At 52.6% G+C, this 22,143-nt stretch overlaps 1 protein-coding gene across 1 annotated transcript in view; it reads right to left on the bottom strand.

The window, feature by feature from the left end:
- Positions 1-22,143, bottom strand: part of trrap (transformation/transcription domain-associated protein) — a 64,192-nt gene that overhangs the window by 15,728 nt on the left and 26,321 nt on the right. The window contains exons 40-59 of the mRNA XM_088001114.1: positions 20,972-21,130; positions 20,548-20,682; positions 19,741-19,851; positions 19,383-19,529; positions 19,103-19,316; positions 15,683-15,811; positions 15,465-15,614; positions 15,094-15,293; positions 14,889-15,010; positions 14,425-14,638; positions 14,172-14,351; positions 13,947-14,093; positions 13,582-13,701; positions 10,645-10,932; positions 10,429-10,566; positions 7,810-7,922; positions 7,369-7,504; positions 5,825-6,016; positions 1,433-1,628; positions 116-234 (exon numbers count right to left, since the gene is read on the bottom strand). Of these exons, the coding sequence (XP_087857240.1) occupies positions 116-234; positions 1,433-1,628; positions 5,825-6,016; positions 7,369-7,504; positions 7,810-7,922; positions 10,429-10,566; positions 10,645-10,932; positions 13,582-13,701; positions 13,947-14,093; positions 14,172-14,351; positions 14,425-14,638; positions 14,889-15,010; positions 15,094-15,293; positions 15,465-15,614; positions 15,683-15,811; positions 19,103-19,316; positions 19,383-19,529; positions 19,741-19,851; positions 20,548-20,682; positions 20,972-21,130 (3,210 nt within the window). The remainder of the gene's footprint in view (positions 1-115; positions 235-1,432; positions 1,629-5,824; positions 6,017-7,368; positions 7,505-7,809; positions 7,923-10,428; positions 10,567-10,644; positions 10,933-13,581; positions 13,702-13,946; positions 14,094-14,171; positions 14,352-14,424; positions 14,639-14,888; positions 15,011-15,093; positions 15,294-15,464; positions 15,615-15,682; positions 15,812-19,102; positions 19,317-19,382; positions 19,530-19,740; positions 19,852-20,547; positions 20,683-20,971; positions 21,131-22,143) is intronic.

Below are 22,143 nucleotides of genomic sequence, written 5' to 3'. Positions count from 1 at the left end.
AACTGCTCCGGACTCTTCATCTGAGTTTCCACTGAAGGCGAAACGCTAACTGCTTCCACTTCTCCTGTCCCCAGAACCCAGTCAGTCTTCCTGTGTGGGCGGAGCCTGAGCCTACCTGCTTCCTGGCGATCTTCCCGTACTGGATGATGGCGGACGCCGAGGCGTGGACGCCCAGCATGGCGTTGTTGTTGTTGGGGTCGTGCTGCGTGTTCGTCTCGTACGCCGTCACTATGGCTGCAGAGAGACAGCGGTCAAGAGAACGGTCCGGAGACCCGGGGTCCCTGAACGCATCGTTACTGTGTGTGCGTTGCCCTGATCTCTTCGCAGCCTTTTAAAGTCGACCCTTCCTGCCACCAAGCAGCCATCTCTCAGGGTGTGTCTATGTTACCATGGCAACGCTAAGGAAAGCGGCGACTGCTAGCAGTGGGAATTTATTGTAAAATAATTCTCAATCTTTGTTTCAATAAATTCCAATAACGTTTAAAAAAAACCCAAACTGGACAAAATAATGTAAAACATTTTTACTATTTTCTACAGTAATTGTTCCATAATAGCAGCAATAAATATCAATAAATTAAAAAATGTGATTAAATTCAGTTCCTGTGAGCAGCTAAGTGATAAACACACCTGGTTCAGTCAGAGTGGTCCTGAAACAAGCCTGTTTTAAATACAAATGTTTTTCATCTGGGGGCTGCACAGCAGTGCAGCAGGTAGAGCTGCTGCCTTGCAGCAGAAGGTTCTGGTTCGATTCCCGGGTCTTTCTGCATGGAGTCTGCATGTTCTCCCTGTGCATGGTGGGTTCTCTCCAGCTTCAGTCCAGAAACACGACTGTCAGGTTAATTGGTCTCTAAATTCTCCCTGGTGTGACTGTGTGTTGCCCTGAGACAGACTGGTGACCCGTCCAGGTGACCCGTCCAGGTGACCCGTCCAGGTGACCCAACCAGGTGACCCGACTGGTGACCCGTCCAGGTGACCCGACGGGTGACCCGACTGGTGACCCGTCCAGGTCACCCGTCCAGGTCACCCGTCCAGGTGACCTGACTGGTGACCCGTCCAGGTGACCCGACGGGTGACCCGACTGGTGACCCGTCCAGGTGACCCGTCCAGGTGACCCGTCCAGGTCACCCGTCCAGGTGACCTGACTGGTGACCCGTCCAGGTGACCCGTCCAGGTGACCCGACTGGTGACCCGACTGGTGACCCGACTGGTGACCCGTCCAGGTGACCCGTCCAGGTGACCCGACGGGTGACCCGACTGGTGACCCGTCCAGGTGACCCGACCTCTCACCTGAAACGTTTGCTGGAGAGGCAGCAGCAGCTCCTGACTCCTTACGGACAAGGAGTTAGAAAATGGATGGATGTTTTTCATCTGTGTTTGTGGTGAACGCTAGCATGCTAACACATAATTAGCTACGGTAATGATCCCCTCTCACCCTGGTAGTGGTGCTGCCGCCACATGAAGATGCTGCTCCAGTGGGACAGGTCGTCAGAGACGATGGGCAGCCGGTTCCTCCACGTCTTCACCACTGTCTTCATGTCGTGCAGACTGGTGTTGCGGCCCAGGTTGCTGGGCTGCAGCCCGGCATTGATCTGCGCCGCTTCCTGCAGCTCGATGATCTGCTGCGCCGCCTGCACAGCAACCAGCAGCGTTAGCGACAGGACAGCCGGCAGCGTTAGCGACAGGACTGCCGGCAGCGTTAGCGACAGGACTGCCGGCAGCGTTAGCGACAGTATGACACCCGGCAGCGTTAGAGACAGGACAGCCGGCAGCGTTAGCGACAGGACAGCCGGCAGCCGGCAGCGTTAGCGACAGGACAGCCGGCAGCGTTAGCGACAGGACAGCCGGCAGCGTTAGCGACAGGACAGCCGGCAGCGTTAGCGACAGGACAGCCGGCAGCGTTAGCGACAGGACAGCCGGCAGCATTAGCGACAGTATGACAGCCGGCAGCATTAGCAACAGGACAGCCGGTAGCATTAGCGACAGTATGACCGCCGGCAGCGTTAGCGACAGGACAGCCGGCAGCATTAGCGACAGTATGACAGCCGGCAGCATTAGCGACAGGACAGCCGGTAGCATTAGCGACAGGACAGCCGGTAGCATTAGCGACAGGACAGCCGGTAGCATTAGCGACAGTATGACCGCCGGCAGCATTAGCGACAGGACAGCCGGTAGCATTAGCGACAGTATGACAGCCGGCAGCGTTAGCGACAGGACAGCCGGCAGCATTAGCGACAGTATGACAGCCGGCAGCATTAGCGACAGGACAGCCGGTAGCATTAGCGACAGTATGACAGCCGGCAGCATTAGCGACAGGACAGCCGGCAGCGTTAGCGACAGGACAGCCGGCAGCATTAGCGACAGTATGACAGCCGGCAGCATTAGCAACAGGACAGCCGGTAGCATTAGCGACAGTATGACCGCCGGCAGCGTTAGCGACAGGACAGCCGGCAGCATTAGCGACAGTATGACAGCCGGCAGCATTAGCGACAGGACAGCCGGCAGCGTTAGCGACAGGACAGCCGGCAGCGTTAGCGACAGGACAGCCGGCAGCATTAGCGACAGTATGACAGCCGGCAGCATTAGCAACAGGACAGCCGGTAGCATTAGCGACAGTATGACCGCCGGCAGCGTTAGCGACAGGACAGCCGGCAGCATTAGCGACAGTATGACAGCCGGCAGCATTAGCGACAGGACAGCCGGTAGCATTAGCGACAGGACAGCCGGTAGCATTAGCGACAGGACAGCCGGTAGCATTAGCGACAGTATGACCGCCGGCAGCATTAGCGACAGGACAGCCGGTAGCATTAGCGACAGTATGACAGCCGGCAGCGTTAGCGACAGGACAGCCGGTAGCATTAGCGACAGTATGACAGCCGGCAGCATTAGCGACAGGACAGCCGGCAGCATTAGCGACAGTATGACCGCCGGCAGCGTTAGCGACAGGACAGCCAGCAGCTTTAGCGACAGGACAGCCGGCAGCGTTAGCGACAGGACAGCCGGCAGCATTAGCGACAGTATGACCGCCAGCAGCGTTAGCGACAGGACAGCCGGTAGCATTAGCGACAGGACAGCCGGCAGCATTAGCGACAGTATGACAGCCGGCAGCATTAGCGACAGGACAGCCGGTAGCATTAGCGACAGTATGACAGCCGGCAGCATTAGCGACAGGACAGCCGGCAGCGTTAGCGACAGGACAGCCGGCAGCATTAGCGACAGTATGACAGCCGGCAGCATTAGCGACAGGACAGCCGGCAGCGTTAGCGACAGGACAGCCGGCAGCGTTAGCGACAGTATGACAGCCGGCAGCATTAGCAACAGGACAGCCGGTAGCATTAGCGACAGTATGACCGCCGGCAGCGTTAGCGACAGGACAGCCGGTAGCATTAGCGACAGTATGACCGCCGGCAGCGTTAGCGACAGGACAGCCGGTAGCATTAGCGACAGTATGACAGCCGGCAGCATTAGCGACAGGACAGCCGGTAGCATTAGCGACAGGACAGCCGGCAGCATTAGCGACAGTATGACAGCCGGCAGCATTAGCGACAGTATGACAGCCGGCAGCATTAGCGACAGGACAGCCGGCAGCGTTAGCGACAGGACAGCCGGTAGCATTAGCGACAGTATGACCGCCAGCAGCGTTAGCGACAGGACAGCCAGCAGCGTTAGCGACAGGACAGCCGGCAGCATTAGCGACAGTATGACCGCCAGCAGCGTTAGCGACAGGACAGCCGGCAGCGTTAGCGACAGGACAGCCGGCAGCATTAGCGACAGGACAGCCGGTAGCATTAGCGACAGGACAGCCGGCAGCATTAGCGACAGGACAGCCGGCAGCGTTAGCGACAGGACAGCCGGTAGCATTAGCGACAGTATGACCGCCAGCAGCGTTAGCGACAGGACAGCCGGCAGCATTAGCAACAGGACAGCCGGCAGCGTTAGCGACAGGACAGCCGGCAGCGTTAGCGACAGGACAGCCGGTAGCATTAGCGACAGTATGACCGCCAGCAGCGTTAGCGACAGGACAGCCGGTAGCATTAGCGACAGGACAGCCGGTAGCATTAGCGACAGGACAGCCGGTAGCATTAGCGACAGTATGACCGCCGGCAGCATTAGCGACAGGACAGCCGGTAGCATTAGCGACAGTATGACAGCCGGCAGCGTTAGCGACAGGACAGCCGGTAGCATTAGCGACAGTATGACAGCCGGCAGCATTAGCGACAGGACAGCCGGCAGCATTAGCGACAGTATGACCGCCGGCAGCGTTAGCGACAGGACAGCCAGCAGCTTTAGCGACAGGACAGCCGGCAGCGTTAGCGACAGGACAGCCGGCAGCATTAGCGACAGTATGACCGCCAGCAGCGTTAGCGACAGGACAGCCGGTAGCATTAGCGACAGGACAGCCGGCAGCATTAGCGACAGTATGACAGCCGGCAGCATTAGCGACAGGACAGCCGGTAGCATTAGCGACAGTATGACAGCCGGCAGCATTAGCGACAGGACAGCCGGCAGCGTTAGCGACAGGACAGCCGGCAGCATTAGCGACAGTATGACAGCCGGCAGCATTAGCGACAGGACAGCCGGCAGCGTTAGCGACAGGACAGCCGGCAGCGTTAGCGACAGTATGACAGCCGGCAGCATTAGCAACAGGACAGCCGGTAGCATTAGCGACAGTATGACCGCCGGCAGCGTTAGCGACAGGACAGCCGGTAGCATTAGCGACAGTATGACCGCCGGCAGCGTTAGCGACAGGACAGCCGGTAGCATTAGCGACAGTATGACAGCCGGCAGCATTAGCGACAGGACAGCCGGTAGCATTAGCGACAGGACAGCCGGCAGCATTAGCGACAGTATGACAGCCGGCAGCATTAGCGACAGTATGACAGCCGGCAGCATTAGCGACAGGACAGCCGGCAGCGTTAGCGACAGGACAGCCGGTAGCATTAGCGACAGTATGACCGCCAGCAGCGTTAGCGACAGGACAGCCAGCAGCGTTAGCGACAGGACAGCCGGCAGCATTAGCGACAGTATGACCGCCAGCAGCGTTAGCGACAGGACAGCCGGCAGCGTTAGCGACAGGACAGCCGGCAGCATTAGCGACAGGACAGCCGGTAGCATTAGCGACAGGACAGCCGGCAGCATTAGCGACAGGACAGCCGGCAGCGTTAGCGACAGGACAGCCGGTAGCATTAGCGACAGTATGACCGCCAGCAGCGTTAGCGACAGGACAGCCGGCAGCATTAGCAACAGGACAGCCGGCAGCGTTAGCGACAGGACAGCCGGCAGCGTTAGCGACAGGACAGCCGGTAGCATTAGCGACAGTATGACCGCCAGCAGCGTTAGCGACAGGACAGCCGGTAGCATTAGCGACAGTATGACCGCCAGCAGCGTTAGCGACAGGACAGCCGGTAGCATTAGCGACAGTATGACCGCCAGCAGCGTTAGTGACAGGACAGCCGGCAGAAGTCACCAATGGCTGAGAGTGAGAAACAGAGAGAAGGATGGAGGGAAATATCAGAACCTCCCACCAGTCCAGTCCCGGTTCTGAGAGAAACCGGACCAGACCAGAACCCCCCTGATGCTGACCTTCACTCAGAGTCTCCACCCATCATTGGAAATGTGATTCTGCTGCAGCTACTTAATCACACACTATCTGATGGCAGGGGGGTAATTACACACCCTGTACCCCCGTAGTTTCCCCCACCCAGAGCAGAGCTGGGGGAAACAGGAAGCTGATTCTCTCCAGCTGCTCTTTGTTTCCATGCAAGAAGAAGACGGAGGTTGTCAGAGCTGCTTTCTGCTGCAGCCTGACCTCCGGGTGAACTCTGACCTGCAGCAGTGGCGTGTGGACGTGGGACACGATGTGCGGCAGCCGCCTCCACTCCCGAATGGCCAGGCTGGAGGCCATCTCCACCAGCCTCTCGATGAAGTTGAGCTGCTGCTCCTCCGGGTTGCAGATGGCCAGGTAGCCGCGGTGCATGTTCACCTTCCAGGCCATCTCCTTGGGGCAGCTCAGCTCCACCTGGGGTCAGAGGTCACACATGTTAAACCAAGCTGTTCAGAAACACTTCTGAGTAAAACCCAACGAACCAAAATGGAAGTGCTACAGAAACGGACCGGTTCCTCCAGAACCGCCAGAAGGCTCTAGCAGCTGACCTGAATGTCGGGTCAGAAATACATATGAGCTTCATTTCAGTCCAGACCGAGCGGCGGCGGCTTCCTGCTCCTCCGCCGTAAAAACTAATCAACCTGCAGCAGATGCTCCGGTCGTTACTGCAGCTGCTGCTGGGAATGTCAGCCGCTACAACCTGGACCAGGAGGAGGGCTGGGGGCAGGTGGATGGGGGGCAGGTGGATGGGGGGCATGAGGATGGGGGGCAGGTGGATGGGGGGCAGGTGGATGGGGGCATGAGGATGGGGGGCAGGTGGATGGGGGGCAGGTGGATGGGGGGCATGAGGATGGGGGGCAGGTGGATGGGGGGCATGAGGATGGGGGCAGGTGGATGGGGGGCAGGTGGATGGGGGGCATGAGCATGGGGGGCAGGTGGATGGGGGCAGGTGGATGGGGGGCAGGTGGATGGGGGGCATGAGGATGGGGGGCATGAGGATGGGGGCAGGTGGATGGGGGGCATGAGGATGGGGGCAGGTGGATGGGGGCATGAGGATGGGGGCAGGTGGATGGGGGCATGAGGATGGGGGCAGGTGGATGGGGGGCATGAGGATGGGGGCAGGTGGATGGGGGGCAGGTGGATGGGGGGCAGGTGGATGGGGGCAGGTGGATGGGGGGCAGGTGGATGGGGGGCAGGTGGATGGGGGGCAGGTGGATGGGGGCAGGTGGATGGGGGGCATGAGGATGGGGGCAGGTGGATGGGGGCATGAGGATGGGGGGCAGGTGGATGGGGGGCAGGTGGATCGGGGGCAGGTGGATGGGGGGCAGGTGGATGGGGGGCAGGTGGATGGGGGGCAGGTGGATGGGGGGCAGGTGGATGGGGGGCAGGTGGGAGGAAGCTGATGTTTCCCTCTGGCTGGACGGTGCTGGTTGCTTCAGGTTGCTTCCATTAACGCTGCTCTGGGTTTAATTTTCAGCGGAAACCAGAGAGGCAATAAAACACAGAGGTAAGCTAATGCTGCTAGCGCCCTGCGATCGCCATGGAAACACTGAAGCTAACAAACCAGAATCCATATTAAATCCCAGATTTTCACAGAATTCAGTGACTTTTTCCAGCTGGACATGAAACTCTTGAGTTTCTTTTGGCTAATAAACTTGGCGAAAATGGAAAAAAGGAATTTGGAGATAATAAAAAGGAGAAGTCACAGCCCCTGCACTTATCTTCAGGGTTTCCCACAGGAGGCGACATGGCGACCTGCTGCTCACCTGGACCAGCGCCTCCTTCATGGCGCTCCAGTTGGAGACCCTCCAGGCGCATTCCAGCACCAGGTAGGGGTTGCAGTGGCCTTTGGACTGGCCGTACTCGGTCAGCGGCTCCCACTGGTTCAGCTCCTTGGAGCAGCTGCACAGAAACCAACATTAGAACCAGTTAAACTGCTGATCCATTTATAGTCCTGCTGGCCACAGAGCGGCTTATCACGCACCTTCAGAAACTACTCACCCCCTTCATCAGCAGACTTTTCACAAAAAAATTATTTCTACAAAGTAATGATTTTGTAATTAAATAAAAAAGTGCATCAGTCAGCATCAGTGAGTCATTATTCTGCAGAAATCAGTTTGTCATTAAATGTTTGTTTTTCTGAATCAAACTTCCGGGTGTGAATATTTCCTGAGGCGCGTCTGAAGAGCTGCTGGCAGAAACGTTACCGGATCCAGTGATCCTCCCACAGCTGGTACTCAGGGAAGATGGCTGGAGACACGTTGCTGCGCTCATGCTCCTTCCTGGCCTTCTCCATGGCCTTCTCGTAGCTCTCCTGGGCCTGGGCAACATGGAGGCGCTTACAGACACACTCAGAGGTTTCCATGACAACAACAAAATGGACGATATCTACTGAAAGGTTTGCCAGAAAAATCCATAAACCACACGATTAATCCAGAGAAACTGGCGCTCTCAAATCCCACGCTTTGCGTCTCAGTGAACGCCCCACGCTGAGGTTAGCTGGCTGGGTTAGCGCCAGGCTGCAGCAAAATATTCACATGTGGAGAAAAGTTCAGGAACTCTGATTTAGACTAACCGGACTAACCGGATTAAGCGGACTAACCGGATTAAGCGGACTAACCGGATTAACCGGACTAACCGGATTAAGCGGACTAACCGGACTAACCGGATTAAGCGGACTAACCGGACTAAGCGGACTAACCGGATTAACCGGACTAACCGGATTAAGCGGACTAACCGGATTAACCGGACTAACCGGATTAAGCGGACTAACCGGACTAACCGGATTAAGCGGACTAACCGGACTAACCGGACTAAGCGGACTAACCGGATTAACCGGACTAACCGGACTAAGCGGACTAACCGGACTAACCGGATTAAGCGGATTAAGCGGACTAACCGGACTAAGCGGACTAACCGGATTAACCGGACTAACCGGATTAAGCGGACTAACCGGATTAACCGGACTAACCGGATTAAGCGGACTAACCGGACTAAGCGGACTAACCGGACTAAGCGGACTAACCGGATTAACCGGACTAACCGGACTAAGCGGACTAACCGGATTAAGCGGACTAACCGGACTAACCGGACTAAGCGGACTAACCGGATTAAGCGGACTAACCGGACTAAGCGGACTAACCGGATTAAGCGGACTAACCGGACTAACCGGATTAAGCGGACTAACCGGATTAAGCGGACTAACCGGACTAAGCGGACTAACCGGATTAAGCGGACTAACCGGATTAAGCGGACTAACCGGATTAAGCGGACTAACCGGACTAACCGGATTAAGCGGACTAACCGGATTAAGCGGACTAAGCGGACTAACCGGATTAAGCGGACTAACCGGATTAAGCGGACTAACCGGATTAAGCGGACTAACCGGATTAACCAGACTAACCGGACTAAGCGGACTAACCGGATTAAGCGGATTAAGCGGACTAACCGGATTAAGCGGACTAACCGGACTAAGCGGATTAAGCGGACTAACCGGATTAAGCGGACTAACCGGACTAACCGGATTAAGCGGACTAACCGGATTAAGCGGACTAACCGGACTAAGCGGACTAACCGGATTAAGCGGACTAACCGGATTAAGCGGACTAACCGGATTAAGCGGATTAAGCGGACTAACCGGATTAAGCGGACTAAGCGGACTAACCGGATTAAGCGGACTAACCGGATTAAGCGGACTAACCGGATTAACCGGACTAACCGGATTAAGCGGATTAAGCGGACTAACCGGATTAACCGTACTAACCGGACTAACCAGATTAAGCGGACTAACCGGACTAACCGTACTAACCGGATTAAGCGGACTAACCGGATTAAGCGGACTAACCGGACTAAGCGGACTAACCGGATTAACCGTACTAACCGGATTAAGCGGACTAACCGGACTAACCGGACTAAGCGGACTAACCGGACTAACCGGACTAAGCGGACTAACTGGACTAAGCGGACTAACCGGACTAAGCGGACTAACCGGACTAAGCGGACTAACCGGATTAAGCGGATTAAGCGGACTAACCGGATTAACCGGACTAACCGGATTAAGCGGACTAACCGGACTAACCGGATTAAGCGGACTAACCGGACTAAGCGGACTAACCGGATTAACCGGACTAACCGGACTAAGCGGACTAACCGGATTAAGCGGACTAACCGGACTAACCGGACTAAGCGGACTAACCGGATTAAGCGGATTAAGCGGACTAACCGGATTAAGCGGACTAACCGGACTAAGCGGATTAACCGTACTAACCGGATTAAGCGGACTAACCGGACTAACCGGATTAAGCGGACTAACCGGATTAAGCGGACTAACCGGACTAAGCGGACTAACCGGATTAAGCGGACTAACCGGATTAAGCGGACTAACCGGATTAAGCGGATTAAGCGGACTAACCGGATTAAGCGGACTAACCGGATTAACCGGACTAACCGGATTAAGCGGATTAAGCGGACTAACCGGATTAACCGTACTAACCGGACTAACCAGATTAACCGTACTAACCGGATTAAGCGGACTAACCGGACTAACCGTACTAACCGGATTAAGCGGACTAACCGGATTAAGCGGACTAACCGGACTAAGCGGACTAACCGGATTAACCGTACTAACCGGATTAAGCGGACTAACCGGACTAACCGGACTAACCGGACTAACCGGACTAAGCGGACTAACTGGACTAAGCGGACTAACCGGACTAAGCGGACTAACCGGATTAAGCGGACTAACCGGATTAAGCGGACTAACCGGATTAAGCGGACTAACCGGATTAAGCGGACTAACCGGATTAAGCAGCTTCCCTGTTCCTGACCTGCTCGAAGAAGCCGTGCTGCTCGTAGGCGATGGCCGTCGCCGTCTCAGGAAACTTGCATCTCTTCTGCCAGAGTCCAGCCCACATGTCCTCCTCCTGCAGCAGCGAGTAAAGCTCCGCCAGCGAGTCCAGAATCTCCTGCAGGGAGCAGAGCCGTGAGCCCAGAACCAACCAGAACCAGACCCACCTCTGGCACAGAGGTTAACACCAGCCTACCTGCTGAGGCGGCGTGATGCTCTCCTGCTCGTAGAAGTCGGCGCTCTGCTTGGGCTTGCTGTGCAGACTGAGGCCCTTCTCGAAGGCCTGCTGCTCCAGCATCAGGGTGGAGCGCAGCCACAGGTTGTGCGTCTTCCCCAGGTACTTGAGCACACAGGGCCGGATGGGGATGGGGGGCACGCACTGGGACATGGCCTCCACGAAGCAGTGCAGAGCGCTGGGCTGGCAGTCCCGCTGCGCCTGGTGGCTGCCGCTGCACAGGAAGGGGCTCATCTCTCCAGACAGGGCCTGAGACACAGACACACACACACACAGACACAAAATCATCACCTGTGCCGCCCCTGCATAATATTGATAAATACTATCGATAACAGCGTTTTGTTGCGTGTTCAGAATGCAACATGATGCAGGTTTCCAGGAATGACAGAATTCATTGCTGCATTAACTATTTACCGCCTTCCTGAGCGTTTCTCCACAACCTGAACAAATTGGCTCAGCTTGGAGGAAAACTAAACCTGAGATGATTCTGCATGTGGGAATCATGACTGACGCCTTCTGATGTCAGTCATGAAATGAATTCTCTCTGCTGCAGATTAATACTGCCATTAATCACGCCGCCGAATGCCAAGGTGTCATGTGACGAGCAGATGCTCTCTGCGCCAACCTGCAGCCATGCGACGTTGGTGACCAGAGTAAACAAGCAGCTGCTGGAGAGGCTAATCACTTAGCATCAAGGTGAGCACGTTGAACAGAGGAAGCTTCACTTTCTGGAAACTGAAACATTCCTGAAGTTACACACGCTGGAGCAACAAACTACCACAAACTACACAGCTGATGCTTTTAACCCTTCCTGCCCCAGCAAGAGGCCTCCAGCTTATCTGGTCCATTAGACGATCAATATCTCCGATTAAAAGTTAATTCTATCAGACTGAACCAGGAGTTTTATTGATTCTCTTGTTCCTTTGCGACAGAGACGCAGCGCATTTCCTCTCAGAGCAACAGGATCATGCTTAGGCAAAATGCTGCCCATTTTCTGTTGTTACTAAGAAATGGTTTTTGGATAAAGTTAAGTTTATCTGAGCAGCTCAAAGTGTTTTACTAAAAGTCTCTATGTGGGGTGCCGCGCTAACCGCCGCGCTAACCGCCGCGCCACGCTAACCGCCGCGCTAACCGCCACGCTAACCGCCGCGCTAACCGCCACGCTAACCGCCGCGCTAACCGCCGCGCTAACCGCCACGCTAACCGCCGCGCTAACCGCCGCGCCACGCTAACCGCCGCGCCACGCTAACCGCCGCGCCACACTAACCGCCGCGCCACACTAACCGCCGCGCTAACCGCCGCGCCACACTAACCGCCGCGCCACACTAACCGCCGCGCTAACCGCCACGCTAACCGCCGCGCTAACCGCCGCGCCACGCTAACCGCCGCGCTAACCGCCGCGCCACACTAACCGCCGCGCCACACTAACCGCCGCGCCAACTGCCGCGCCACACTAACCGCCGCGCCACGCTAACCGCCGCGCCGCGCTAACCGCCGCGCCGCGCTAACCGCCGCGCCACGCTAACCGCCGCGCCCCTATTGCGGTAGCCTATGCTGTAATTTACAGTTTGTCTTTGTTAAATTATTTACATTATATACAATTTGAGCTTCCTGATGAACTCACCTATTTCACCTCCTTTCATTTCCTGGGAAAATTTGTTTTGCCACGTGATAGCGACTAGTCGACTGGCCCAGAAAAAAGTCATTGCAGAGAAAAGAATCGACTAGTCGACCCTCTACCACCTGCTGAGCTCTGCGGCCAGTAATGCGGTGCACCAGCAGACCAATCAAACTGATCAGTAGTTCGCTTAAATCCAGTGGTGCCGTGCGTACCTGGAGCTTTGCTTTTAAATTAAAAATACTGGATTGTTTTATCTAACCGTGTTTGTTAACAGCATTGTGGATAAGCAAGAAGGTATTTTGTGTCAAAATATCTTGTAAGTAGCCCACATCTCTGAGGGTCTGTGGGGGGACATGTCCGTCCTAAACCTAAATCTTATTGGTCAGCAGCTCTTTCTATAAGCTGTGACTGCGCAGCGAAGCTCGCTAAAAACCAATAAGTGGAGTTTTACCCCTGCCTGAGCTTTTTACCCGAGTGCAGTTCTAGTTCTAGGGTAACTTTTTAGACCCAACGGGCCGACCGTGACATCTGCCTGGTGTTTCCTGAATGCTATGCTAAGACTGCGGGTTAAACAGTTAAATCTAGTCAAAACTTTGCCAAAAGAGTAGAAATCAAGCAAACATTGTTGCTTCACCTCCTCTTCCTCTGGACGTCTCAGAAACGTCACCTGAACCTGGGAACCTCACATCGTCCTGTGGATCACAGGCTTAGATTTCCTTTCTTTAGTATAATTTGTAAAAAGGAAAACAAAAAAAACAGAGAGCAGATCTGCTGTTTCTGTGAACCGTGTGCAGATGGCCAGTGTTGTGTGGGCTAGTGTTTGTGCTGCTTTGGTGCGACAGCAACACGAATGTGATGGCGCAGCGCCTCGGGGTGTGGCTCGGGTGCAGTGGTGTGTTCGGAAAGCTTCGTCGTTCCAGCATTTTGTGTTTCGGATACGCCGTGTTAGAGTTAAAATAAAAAGCATTTGCAATAATATTTGTTTATGTTACCTTTTAAATTAAAAGTTAGAAAATCCTGACGTGTAATATCTTTCTGAGTCTCATATTGCAACGTGGGACACCTGCGGCGTAAAATCCAGCGCAGCTTGTACAAAATGTATTTTCTTTCTAAAATTAGAGCATGCAGCTTTTAATAAGGTGCTCTCTGTAGTCCAATATTTACGGTCAGTTTTCTTTCCTTTATGCTTTTATTAGATTGACCATTTAGAAATGTAAAGGTACAAATGTACGGCCTATTTAAAGGTTTAGCAGCTGCTGCAGCAGCCGGAGACTCACATGCTGCTGGCGGTCAGACAGGATCTTCCAGAGTCGCGGGAACAGCTGCACCATGGTCCGTTCAGCCAGCGGAGTGGAGATGTGGCACAGCTGGACCAGAGCGTTCAGCAGGGCGCCGGTCTGCAACACCACACAGGCACCAATTAGAACCAGAACCGGAGTGAGCATGACGGGCCCGGTGGAGCTGCGTTCAGCAGCATCTGGGTTTCTGCGTTTCCATCAATCAGAAAACTGGAATTATGAAAATAAATTTGCTGAAACAGGCTATTAAGAAATTTGTCTCTGGAGAGTTTTTGTGATTAGTAGGATAAAGTTTTGTGCTGAATGGCAGCGCCGCAGTCGGAGGCGTCTGGCTCCGCCGCTACCTTGACCTCCCGCAGCGAGTCCAGGAACTTGTCATGGCGGTTGGTGAGCATGTGCAGCTGGTTCCCCGTGTCTCGCTCCGCCTGCTCCTTCGTCTTCGGCAGCGCCGACTGGTCGCCGGGCGCCAGCTCGATATCGATCTCCACGTCCTGCAGGATGGAGAGGTTAGGAGCCGCATCCCGACTGGGCGAGCTGTGGCTCTCTGGGGTTAAAGGTCAATGGGTCACCTCCTCCTTAGTCTCGCTGGTCTCCCGCTCACGAGGCTCCTGCTTCACGTGCGTTGCCATGGCGAAGGCGGCGCGGTCGTGGCTGTCGGCCAGGTTGATGACGTTGGTGATGGAGGGCAGCATGGAGCCCTGGCAGCTGGTACCGATCACTGTGTGGCGCTCACACACCGCCAGCAGCAGCTGTCACAACCAAAACCCGGTCAGAACTGGAACCAGAGCCGGAACCAGAGCCGGAACCAGGGCCGGCGCTCACCTCGATGCACTGCTTGGTCCAGAAGTGGCCACCCATGGCCTCCCAGTTCTGGGAGCAGCAGATGTAGAGCAGCCGCTCGTAGACGCGCCGCTTCATGGACGCGTCGAAAACCTCAAAGAACTTGGCCCGGATGGCTGGCTGGCTGCAGCGCAGGCCCGACAGGAAGGCCGGCTCCAGCTTGGACGTGATGTCACTTCCTGACAGGCTCTCGTCTCTGGAGAAACACGGATGTTGCGTCATCAGCAGAGTCCAAACGCCTCAGCAGCAGCAGAGCTAACGGTTCAGTTGATGATCAATAATCACATTCTGCATTTAATCACTAAAGTTTGTTTATATACATTAGAAAAACATTAAAAGATGCAGATTGACAGTTCAATTCCTTCCTAAATAAATAAACATTTTATTGTCTAAACAGCAGCTGAGTATTTAAAGTGACCTGTTGACCTCCGCAGGTCACAGGTTACCTGTAGACGTAGTTGACCAGGTCCAGGAAGTGAGCGTTGAGCTCCAGCTCGTCCGGGAAACGTTTCTCTATGTAGGTCATCATCTTCACCAGCAGGACGGATTTCTCCCGCAGGTTGGGCATCTGGCAGGAAGCAGATAGACGCGTCAGGAAGCGGAGAGACGGAAGCAGGAAGTCACGGCGGCAGAGGAGCGGCTAACCCCCACCTGGTTGGCGGCCATGGGCGAGTTGTTCTTCACCCACTCCTCTACAATCTTCACCACGGCGCGAAGGATCTTGGGGTCGGCCGACTTCTCTATCAGAGACGTGAGGATGACCTGGATGAAGTTCTTCCTCATCTCCATGCTCATCACCGACAGCCGAGTCTTCACCAGATCCAGGCTGAGCATCACCAGCTCACTGGTCACTGTGGGAGGGGTCACAGAGGAGGGCGGGGTCAGAGGTTAGCAGCAGCTTCATTAGCTAAAGTCTCTCCATCTTTTCCTCCTGAACACTCAGAGCAAATCCTGCAAACAAACTGTGACCTATTGTGCTGGAATCCGATGTCCCCCAGGCTGACCTCTGACCCCTGACATACCTGTGCTGGCCTCGGTGACCCCAGGGTTGGCCTGCTGCGGGCTCAGGTGTTCCCGAACCATCTTCTGCAGCGATCGCATGAAGACGGAGATGAGGCGGTCGATGTAGCTAGCGTTGTAGCTGCAGGCCGACTTCAAGATCATCAGAGTTCCTGGGAGGAAGAGGAGGATGAAGAGCAGGACGACGAAGAGGAGGACGATGAAGAGGACAGATAGCTACCAAACAGCTGGGTGGGGTTGGTGTTGCTGGTTGCCTTCTCGTAGTTGGTCAACCCTTCATAGATGACTTTCCCCACAGCAGCATAGAGAGATTCCAACTCCTCGTACTTAGAGGCAACGCTGGACGTGCCTGAAGGAGACAGGAAGTGAAACAGGAAGGAGACAGGAAGGAAAACAGGAAGGAGACAGGAAGTGAAACAGAAAGGAGACAGGAAGTGAAACAGGAAGGAGACAGGAAGGAGACGGGAAGGAAAACAGGAAGGAGACAGGAAGTGAAACAGGAAGTGAAACAGGAAGGAGACAGGAAGTGAAACAGGAAGGAGACAGGAAGGAAAACAGGAAGAAGACAGGAAGGAAAACAGGAAGTGAAACAGGAAGGAGACAGGAAGGAGACGGGAAGGAAAACAGGAAGGAAAACAGGAAGGAGACAGGAAGTGAAACAGAAAGGAGACAGGAAGTGAAACAGGAAGGAGACAGGAAGTGAAACAGGAAGGAGACAGGAAGTGAAACAGGAAGGAGACAGGAAGGAGACGGGAAGGAAAACAGGAAGGAGACAGGAAGTGAAACAGGAAGTGAAACAGGAAGGAGACAGGAAGTGAAACAGGAAGGAGACAGGAAGGAAAACAGGAAGAAGACGGGAAGGAAAACAGGAAGTGAAACAGGAAGGAGACAGGAAGGAGACGGGAAGGAAAACAGGAAGGAAACAGGAAGGAGACAGGAAGTGAAACAGGAAGGAGACAGGAAGTGAAACAGGAAGGAGACAGGAAGTGAAACAGGAAGTGAAACAGGAAGGAGACAGGAAGGAGACGGGAAGGAAAACAGGAAGTGAAACAGGAAGGAGACAGGAAGGAGACGGGAAGGAAAACAGGAAGGAAAACAGGAAGGAGACAGGAAGTGAAACAGGAAGGAAAACAGGAAGTGAAACAGGAAGGAGACAGGAAGGAGACGGGAAGGAAAACAGGAAGGAAAACAGGAAGGAGACAGGAAGTGAAACAGGAAGGAAAACAGGAAGTGAAACAGGAAGGAGACGGGAAGGAAAACAGGAAGGAGACAAGGAGACAGGAAGGAAAACAGGAAGGAGACAGGAAGGAGACAGGAAGGAAAACAGGAAGGAGACAGGAAGTGAAACAGGGAGGAGACAGGAAGTGAAACAGGAAGGAAACAGGAAGGACACAGGAAGGAAAACAGGAAGTGAAACAGGAAGGAAAACAGGAAGGAGACAGGAAGGAGACAGGAAGTGAAACACAAACACATCAGACTCTCCAAATGTCACATGAAGACTGTATTTCTAATTATGTAAAAATGATCAGATAAAAAGTAAGCTCTTCTTATGACAGGAAATGTTGGCTAGTTGTGTTTTCCTGGAGATCCACATCAATCTAGAGTAGCGGTTCTCAACGTGGGCGGTACCGCCCCCCAGGGGGCGTTCAGAGGACGGCCGGGGGCGCTGGCGGACATTTTTACAAAAGGGGGGCGCTGGGATGCCTTTGGGGGGCCGTTTGGTCGAAGGTAAACTTTACACCTTAAATGCACAACAATACCAGTTTAGACTCTGAGCAACTTGATAAAACTGTATTGTGTAACTAATCATGCTTGGCTGCAACTGTATCGATGGCAGTTCTTCTTCTTCTTCTTCTATTCAGTGTTTGTTAGCTTCTGTTAGCTTCTTGGCGCAGCTCCGTTCTGGTAGCTAAAATCACGATACCCTCACTTTGTGTCCCTCTGAAAAATGAACCCATTTAAAATAAAGAAATCCCTCCATGGTGACACCACGATAGAGAGCGTTCATTTTATAGCGATAACACCGGAGCTGTAAGTGGTCCGGTATGAAACGGGGCTGATAGAACAACACAGCACTTTTAAATGTCAATAATCAGAATGCAGAAATTGTTTCCGTTGTTTTAAAAGGTTTATGTCAGTCTGCCTTTCCCCATCGATACGCTTCCCGACCGCCCTGCAGCTCAGGATAAAATAATAAATAAATAAATAAAAAAAACCTGAGGCGCACATCGCGCAAAACTCTGAAACTGGAGAAGCGCGACATAAAACGGAGCGACGAACTAGATGTGAATTATGGCATAAAAACAGAGAATCTGACGCTGAACAGTGAAAAATCAACACATGATGTGAAACATGATGATTAGGCGGCGCAGCAGGTGATGAGTGAAGATTAATGATGGTCAATAAACGGTAAAATAAATCTAACAGGAAAGAAACTAAAGTGGACAAGAGAGGATAATACTAATCAGAGGAAACTAAATGGAAATGAATGAAGAACAAAATGCAAGAATAAACTAAGAAACTAAAGTAAATACAGAGAAATAAACTGGTATGGCAAGACCTTTAGAGCAATAATTAATACAGAGACTGCATGGCAAGAATAAACAGACACTATTTCCAGATAAAAGGTAAAATAATATTGATGAAGTGCCATGGGTTTGCTGAGACCACATCTAATACTGAGAATAAATATATCTTACAGACCATAACAGTAAATAACTGATCACTTATTTATGTTTTTAATTAGATTTAATATATTTATTTCTTCAATATTATTTTTCATCTCAGTGTTAATTTCATGAGGCTGACGACTCCATGACACTTTCAATCTAACTCATCAGGATTTGATTAAGAACCAGATTTGTTCTTTGTCATTTCTGTCAAAGTAAAACTATTAATCTATAATCAATAGACAGGTCTATATAAAGATATAATCCATGTTTCTGTCTCATATTTGTGTGACATTAAAAGGAACTTTAGTTTTTCCACTGAAAGCTCTGGTTTGCATAGTAAATGCCATGTGAGTGAAGTTTTATGGATGATGCTCTGATGTCCCATTCTCCTGAAGGCAGCACAGAGCTGCACCACCAGAACTACGGTTCTATCCATGTTTTAATGCTGCAGAGCTCAGTCGGTTTGCAAATAGTCCAAAGTTTAAACTGGCATGTTGAACATCTTTTATCTGGTCATTTTGTGGAATATTTAACAACTAGAAAATGGCACAAAATAAGAATATTTCTACCACTCTGATTGGCTGCTGTTAGGCCTACTGATTTTAACTTGAATGTTCATTGCATTTTTCATAGACGCCTGTGAGTGAAAATAATTTCTATTCCCATGGTTTTTTTGTTCTCTGGGAAATTATTTTTGATGATAAATACAGAAACAAGCATAAAAATCACAACATCTGCAATAGTGATAGTAACATTAATAATAAAATAATAGTCAGTGCAAAGTATCCTGCAGATTCTTTGGTGGGGGCGGTGAGGGACCTGGATAAGGGCTGGGGGGCGCTGGCCCAAAAAAGGTTGAGAAACACTGGTCTAGAGACTCTGCAGCTTCGCTGCTCCTGAATTTGATTTAAGTTTCGTTTGTCCAGCCAGGGAAACATTCAGAGAAACGTGGCCCAGGAGGAACTCACTGGGCTCAGTGGGGAAGATGCTCATGAGGCGGGACAGCAGGGAGTGGACGGCCCGCAGGATCTTGGTGTTGCCGCAGGTCATGCATGCGGCGATGCCCCGCTGCAGAGGCTTGAAGTGGGCCAAGATGGCTGGTGACTGCAGCACAGTCAGCAGGAAGCACAGGATCTCCAGACCCGTGCAGATGTTAGAAATGTTCGCCTGGGCCGGCTGCTCCTGAGGGACAGACCACCAGTCAGACCGACAAACAGACCACCAGTGTGATGACGGCGGCCATCTTACCACAGTCATCAGCAGCTTGTCGAACCACTGCAGCTTGAGCTCGGCGCGGGGCCACATGTCTGGCCTCAGGGCGGTCTTCATTAGATTAACGCAGCGGCGGGACAGCAGCTCACCTGGAGAGCCGGCCACGTTGGTGGAGTCGTTCACCTGGAGGGTGAATTACTGTTATTATCTAATGGAAAGATGTGGATCTCAGGAACAAGCAATGACAAACATGATGCTTCAGAGGGAAAATAATGAGCTCGTAACGTACAGAGCAGAGAGGATGAAGCGGCTAGCCAATCAACAAGTTCATAAACTAAAGGCAACATGGAAATAATGACCAGAAATGCTGCAACGGTTCTGGTCCGGTTCTCACCTGGCAGGCGATCCTGATGAGGAAGTTGACCACAGTGTCGGTGTGTTGCTTCTCCACTGGTTTGCTGAGCATGGTCTCAGTTCCCGGCATGGACTGGCTGCGGCCAAACACCTGAACACACACACACACACACACACACACACATCACAAGATGCACAACATGGACACCCACTGCATCCTCTAGGCCCAGGGAGCCAAACTCACTTTCATTTGGGGCCATATCAAAAACCTGATGGTTCTTAAAGAGTCGGTTGTGCCAGAATGTGTACATAAACTGTTAAATATCAATAAGTAGCTGTTTCAGCATTCAATAAGTGTAACATAAGATAATATTGAGCATCTTTTCACACTGACCAGTCCATCCAGGATTTTGTAATTGTCTTTGTGTTTTGTTGTAATCAAAATAATAGATTTTGTGATGCCAATATAGAAATATTTGAAAAGACTTTTGTACAATGTTCAATGTGACTTTTTCTTAATCGCCGTATCAGTCACAGAATATAAGGCTGAGGCAGCAGTCACTTCAATTCGATGTTCTTGGCCAATTTTGAGAAAAAAGTTCAGTAAAATCTGAAAAATTGTCGATCTGTTGATTTTCTGTGAATTCTGAGGATTTGTGAAAAACCAGAGAGACTTACTGATTTAATTTGGAGTCTAGAGGGCCACATAAAGAGCTACGGCGGGCCAGATTTGGCCCCCGGGCCACGAGTTTGACATGTGATCTAGGCAGAGCAGACCCAGTGGATCCAAACTGCTTCTACAGCCCATCAAACACAAAGACGGCTGGACAAGTGAAACTAAACGGACCGTGGACGCGGCGCCGGCTGCGGTCCGGAACCGCTTGACGTCCTGCCCGGTGCCGGCTGGTTCCAGAGACAGGCCTCTCTTCACGCCGCCGCCGCTGGTTCCCTCGCCGGCCGTGGCTTCGGACTCGGACTCCGGCTGACGGACCAAAGAGAGCGGGACGGGTCAGCGAAGGGTCAGAGGTCAACAGGGCATATCTGATGCTTTGTCTGGTTTTCTTTTATGAGTATTATTGTTTGTGTTTGATTGACCAAAGTTCTAATCAGGAAACAGATGAAGCAGATTCAGGACCCAAACAGGCAGGATGACGGCTAATCAAACCTTAATCAGTTTTCTCTTCGTTCTGCAGAAAATCTGAATATTTTCACCCAGTTAGCGACTCGGCGGCATCGCTTGCAGGTCAGAAGATGTGGATATTAATATTCACCTGCTGGTCTTTGATCCTCTGCAGCTCCCACTTGATGACGACCTCAGCCAGGTCCACGGCCAGCTTCCTCTGCTCTATGGTGACGCTGGGCGTGAAGCCCAGCCGCTGCATGGCGCTGATCATGTGCTGCACCAGGTGGTGCCGCACCGGGTAGTACACCTGCAGCAGGACAGACAGAGGGTGAGCACGGCCATGGCAGAATGCAGCTGTGATGCTGAGGGCCCCCTGGGAGGAAGGCTGCTGCATCAGGTAGGATTTCATCAGTTATTTAATCCCACAGATTTACAGCTAAAAATTCTAAATATTTTCTGGCTGTAGTTAAAATATAGAAGTCTAAAATGGCAGAGAAGATTTGGAGACGAGAACTGGACTCTGGAGACCGCTCCAGAAGCAGGAAGTGGACTACAGTGCAGGGCATTCTGGGTGAATCCAACCAAAGCTAACATGCTAGCCTAGCACTAGCAGCAGAAATGGCTCCTGGTCTTTAGCCTAAAGAGAAATCCTCCAACCGCTAAAATCTGACGCCTCCATCTTGTTTCCATCTGGTGAAGCAGGAAGTTGCTCTCAGTGTCTTCAGAGGTTTTTGTGTCGTTTCCTTCAGTGGTTCTTGGTGCAGCGCCCCCACAGGCCAGGAGGGGAACAGGTTGGTTTGACTCAGAGCAGCTGGAGGTGGAGCAGATGTTCTGGTTCCAGTAGAACCGAGTCTAACGGACCATCAGCCTGCGATGACGAGGCGACTGGGCCGAACATGGAGACCCAGAGGAGACAAAGCGTCCATCTGGGTGTCGGAGGACATTACAGCTTCTCACTCTGAGGGTAATTACAGCTGATGGAGCAGAACTCTGCAGCTCTGTCCATCACATCCACAAACAGGGACGCCATCTCTCTCTGACTTTATCACACACACACACACATCTGTGTGTCATTATCTCCTTCTCCTCCTCAGTGCAATTATGCTGATGTAATTAGATCAGTCATCTGGCCCAGAGATCCGCCTGTCAGGGAGGAAGAGGAGCTGAAGGAAGAGCGTCCTGTCCTCATGGCGGGTTGGCAGGTGAGGGGAGCAGAGAGACAGGAAGCTGTGTTCGTTCCAGTGATTGGGTCAGAACAGAACCGAGGTTCTGGCCTCATCCAGTCTGAATACCGGAGCATCCTGCTCAACAGAAACGGTC

Source organism: Poecilia mexicana, unplaced genomic scaffold, assembly GCF_051168715.1.
Source record: "Poecilia mexicana isolate PSO_F unplaced genomic scaffold, ASM5116871v1 scaffold_19, whole genome shotgun sequence".
In the NCBI taxonomy this organism is placed as follows: Eukaryota; Metazoa; Chordata; class Actinopteri; order Cyprinodontiformes; family Poeciliidae; genus Poecilia; species Poecilia mexicana.
The sequence above is the reverse complement of the archived record's forward strand: the minus strand, read 5'-3'. Positions and strand labels throughout refer to the sequence as shown.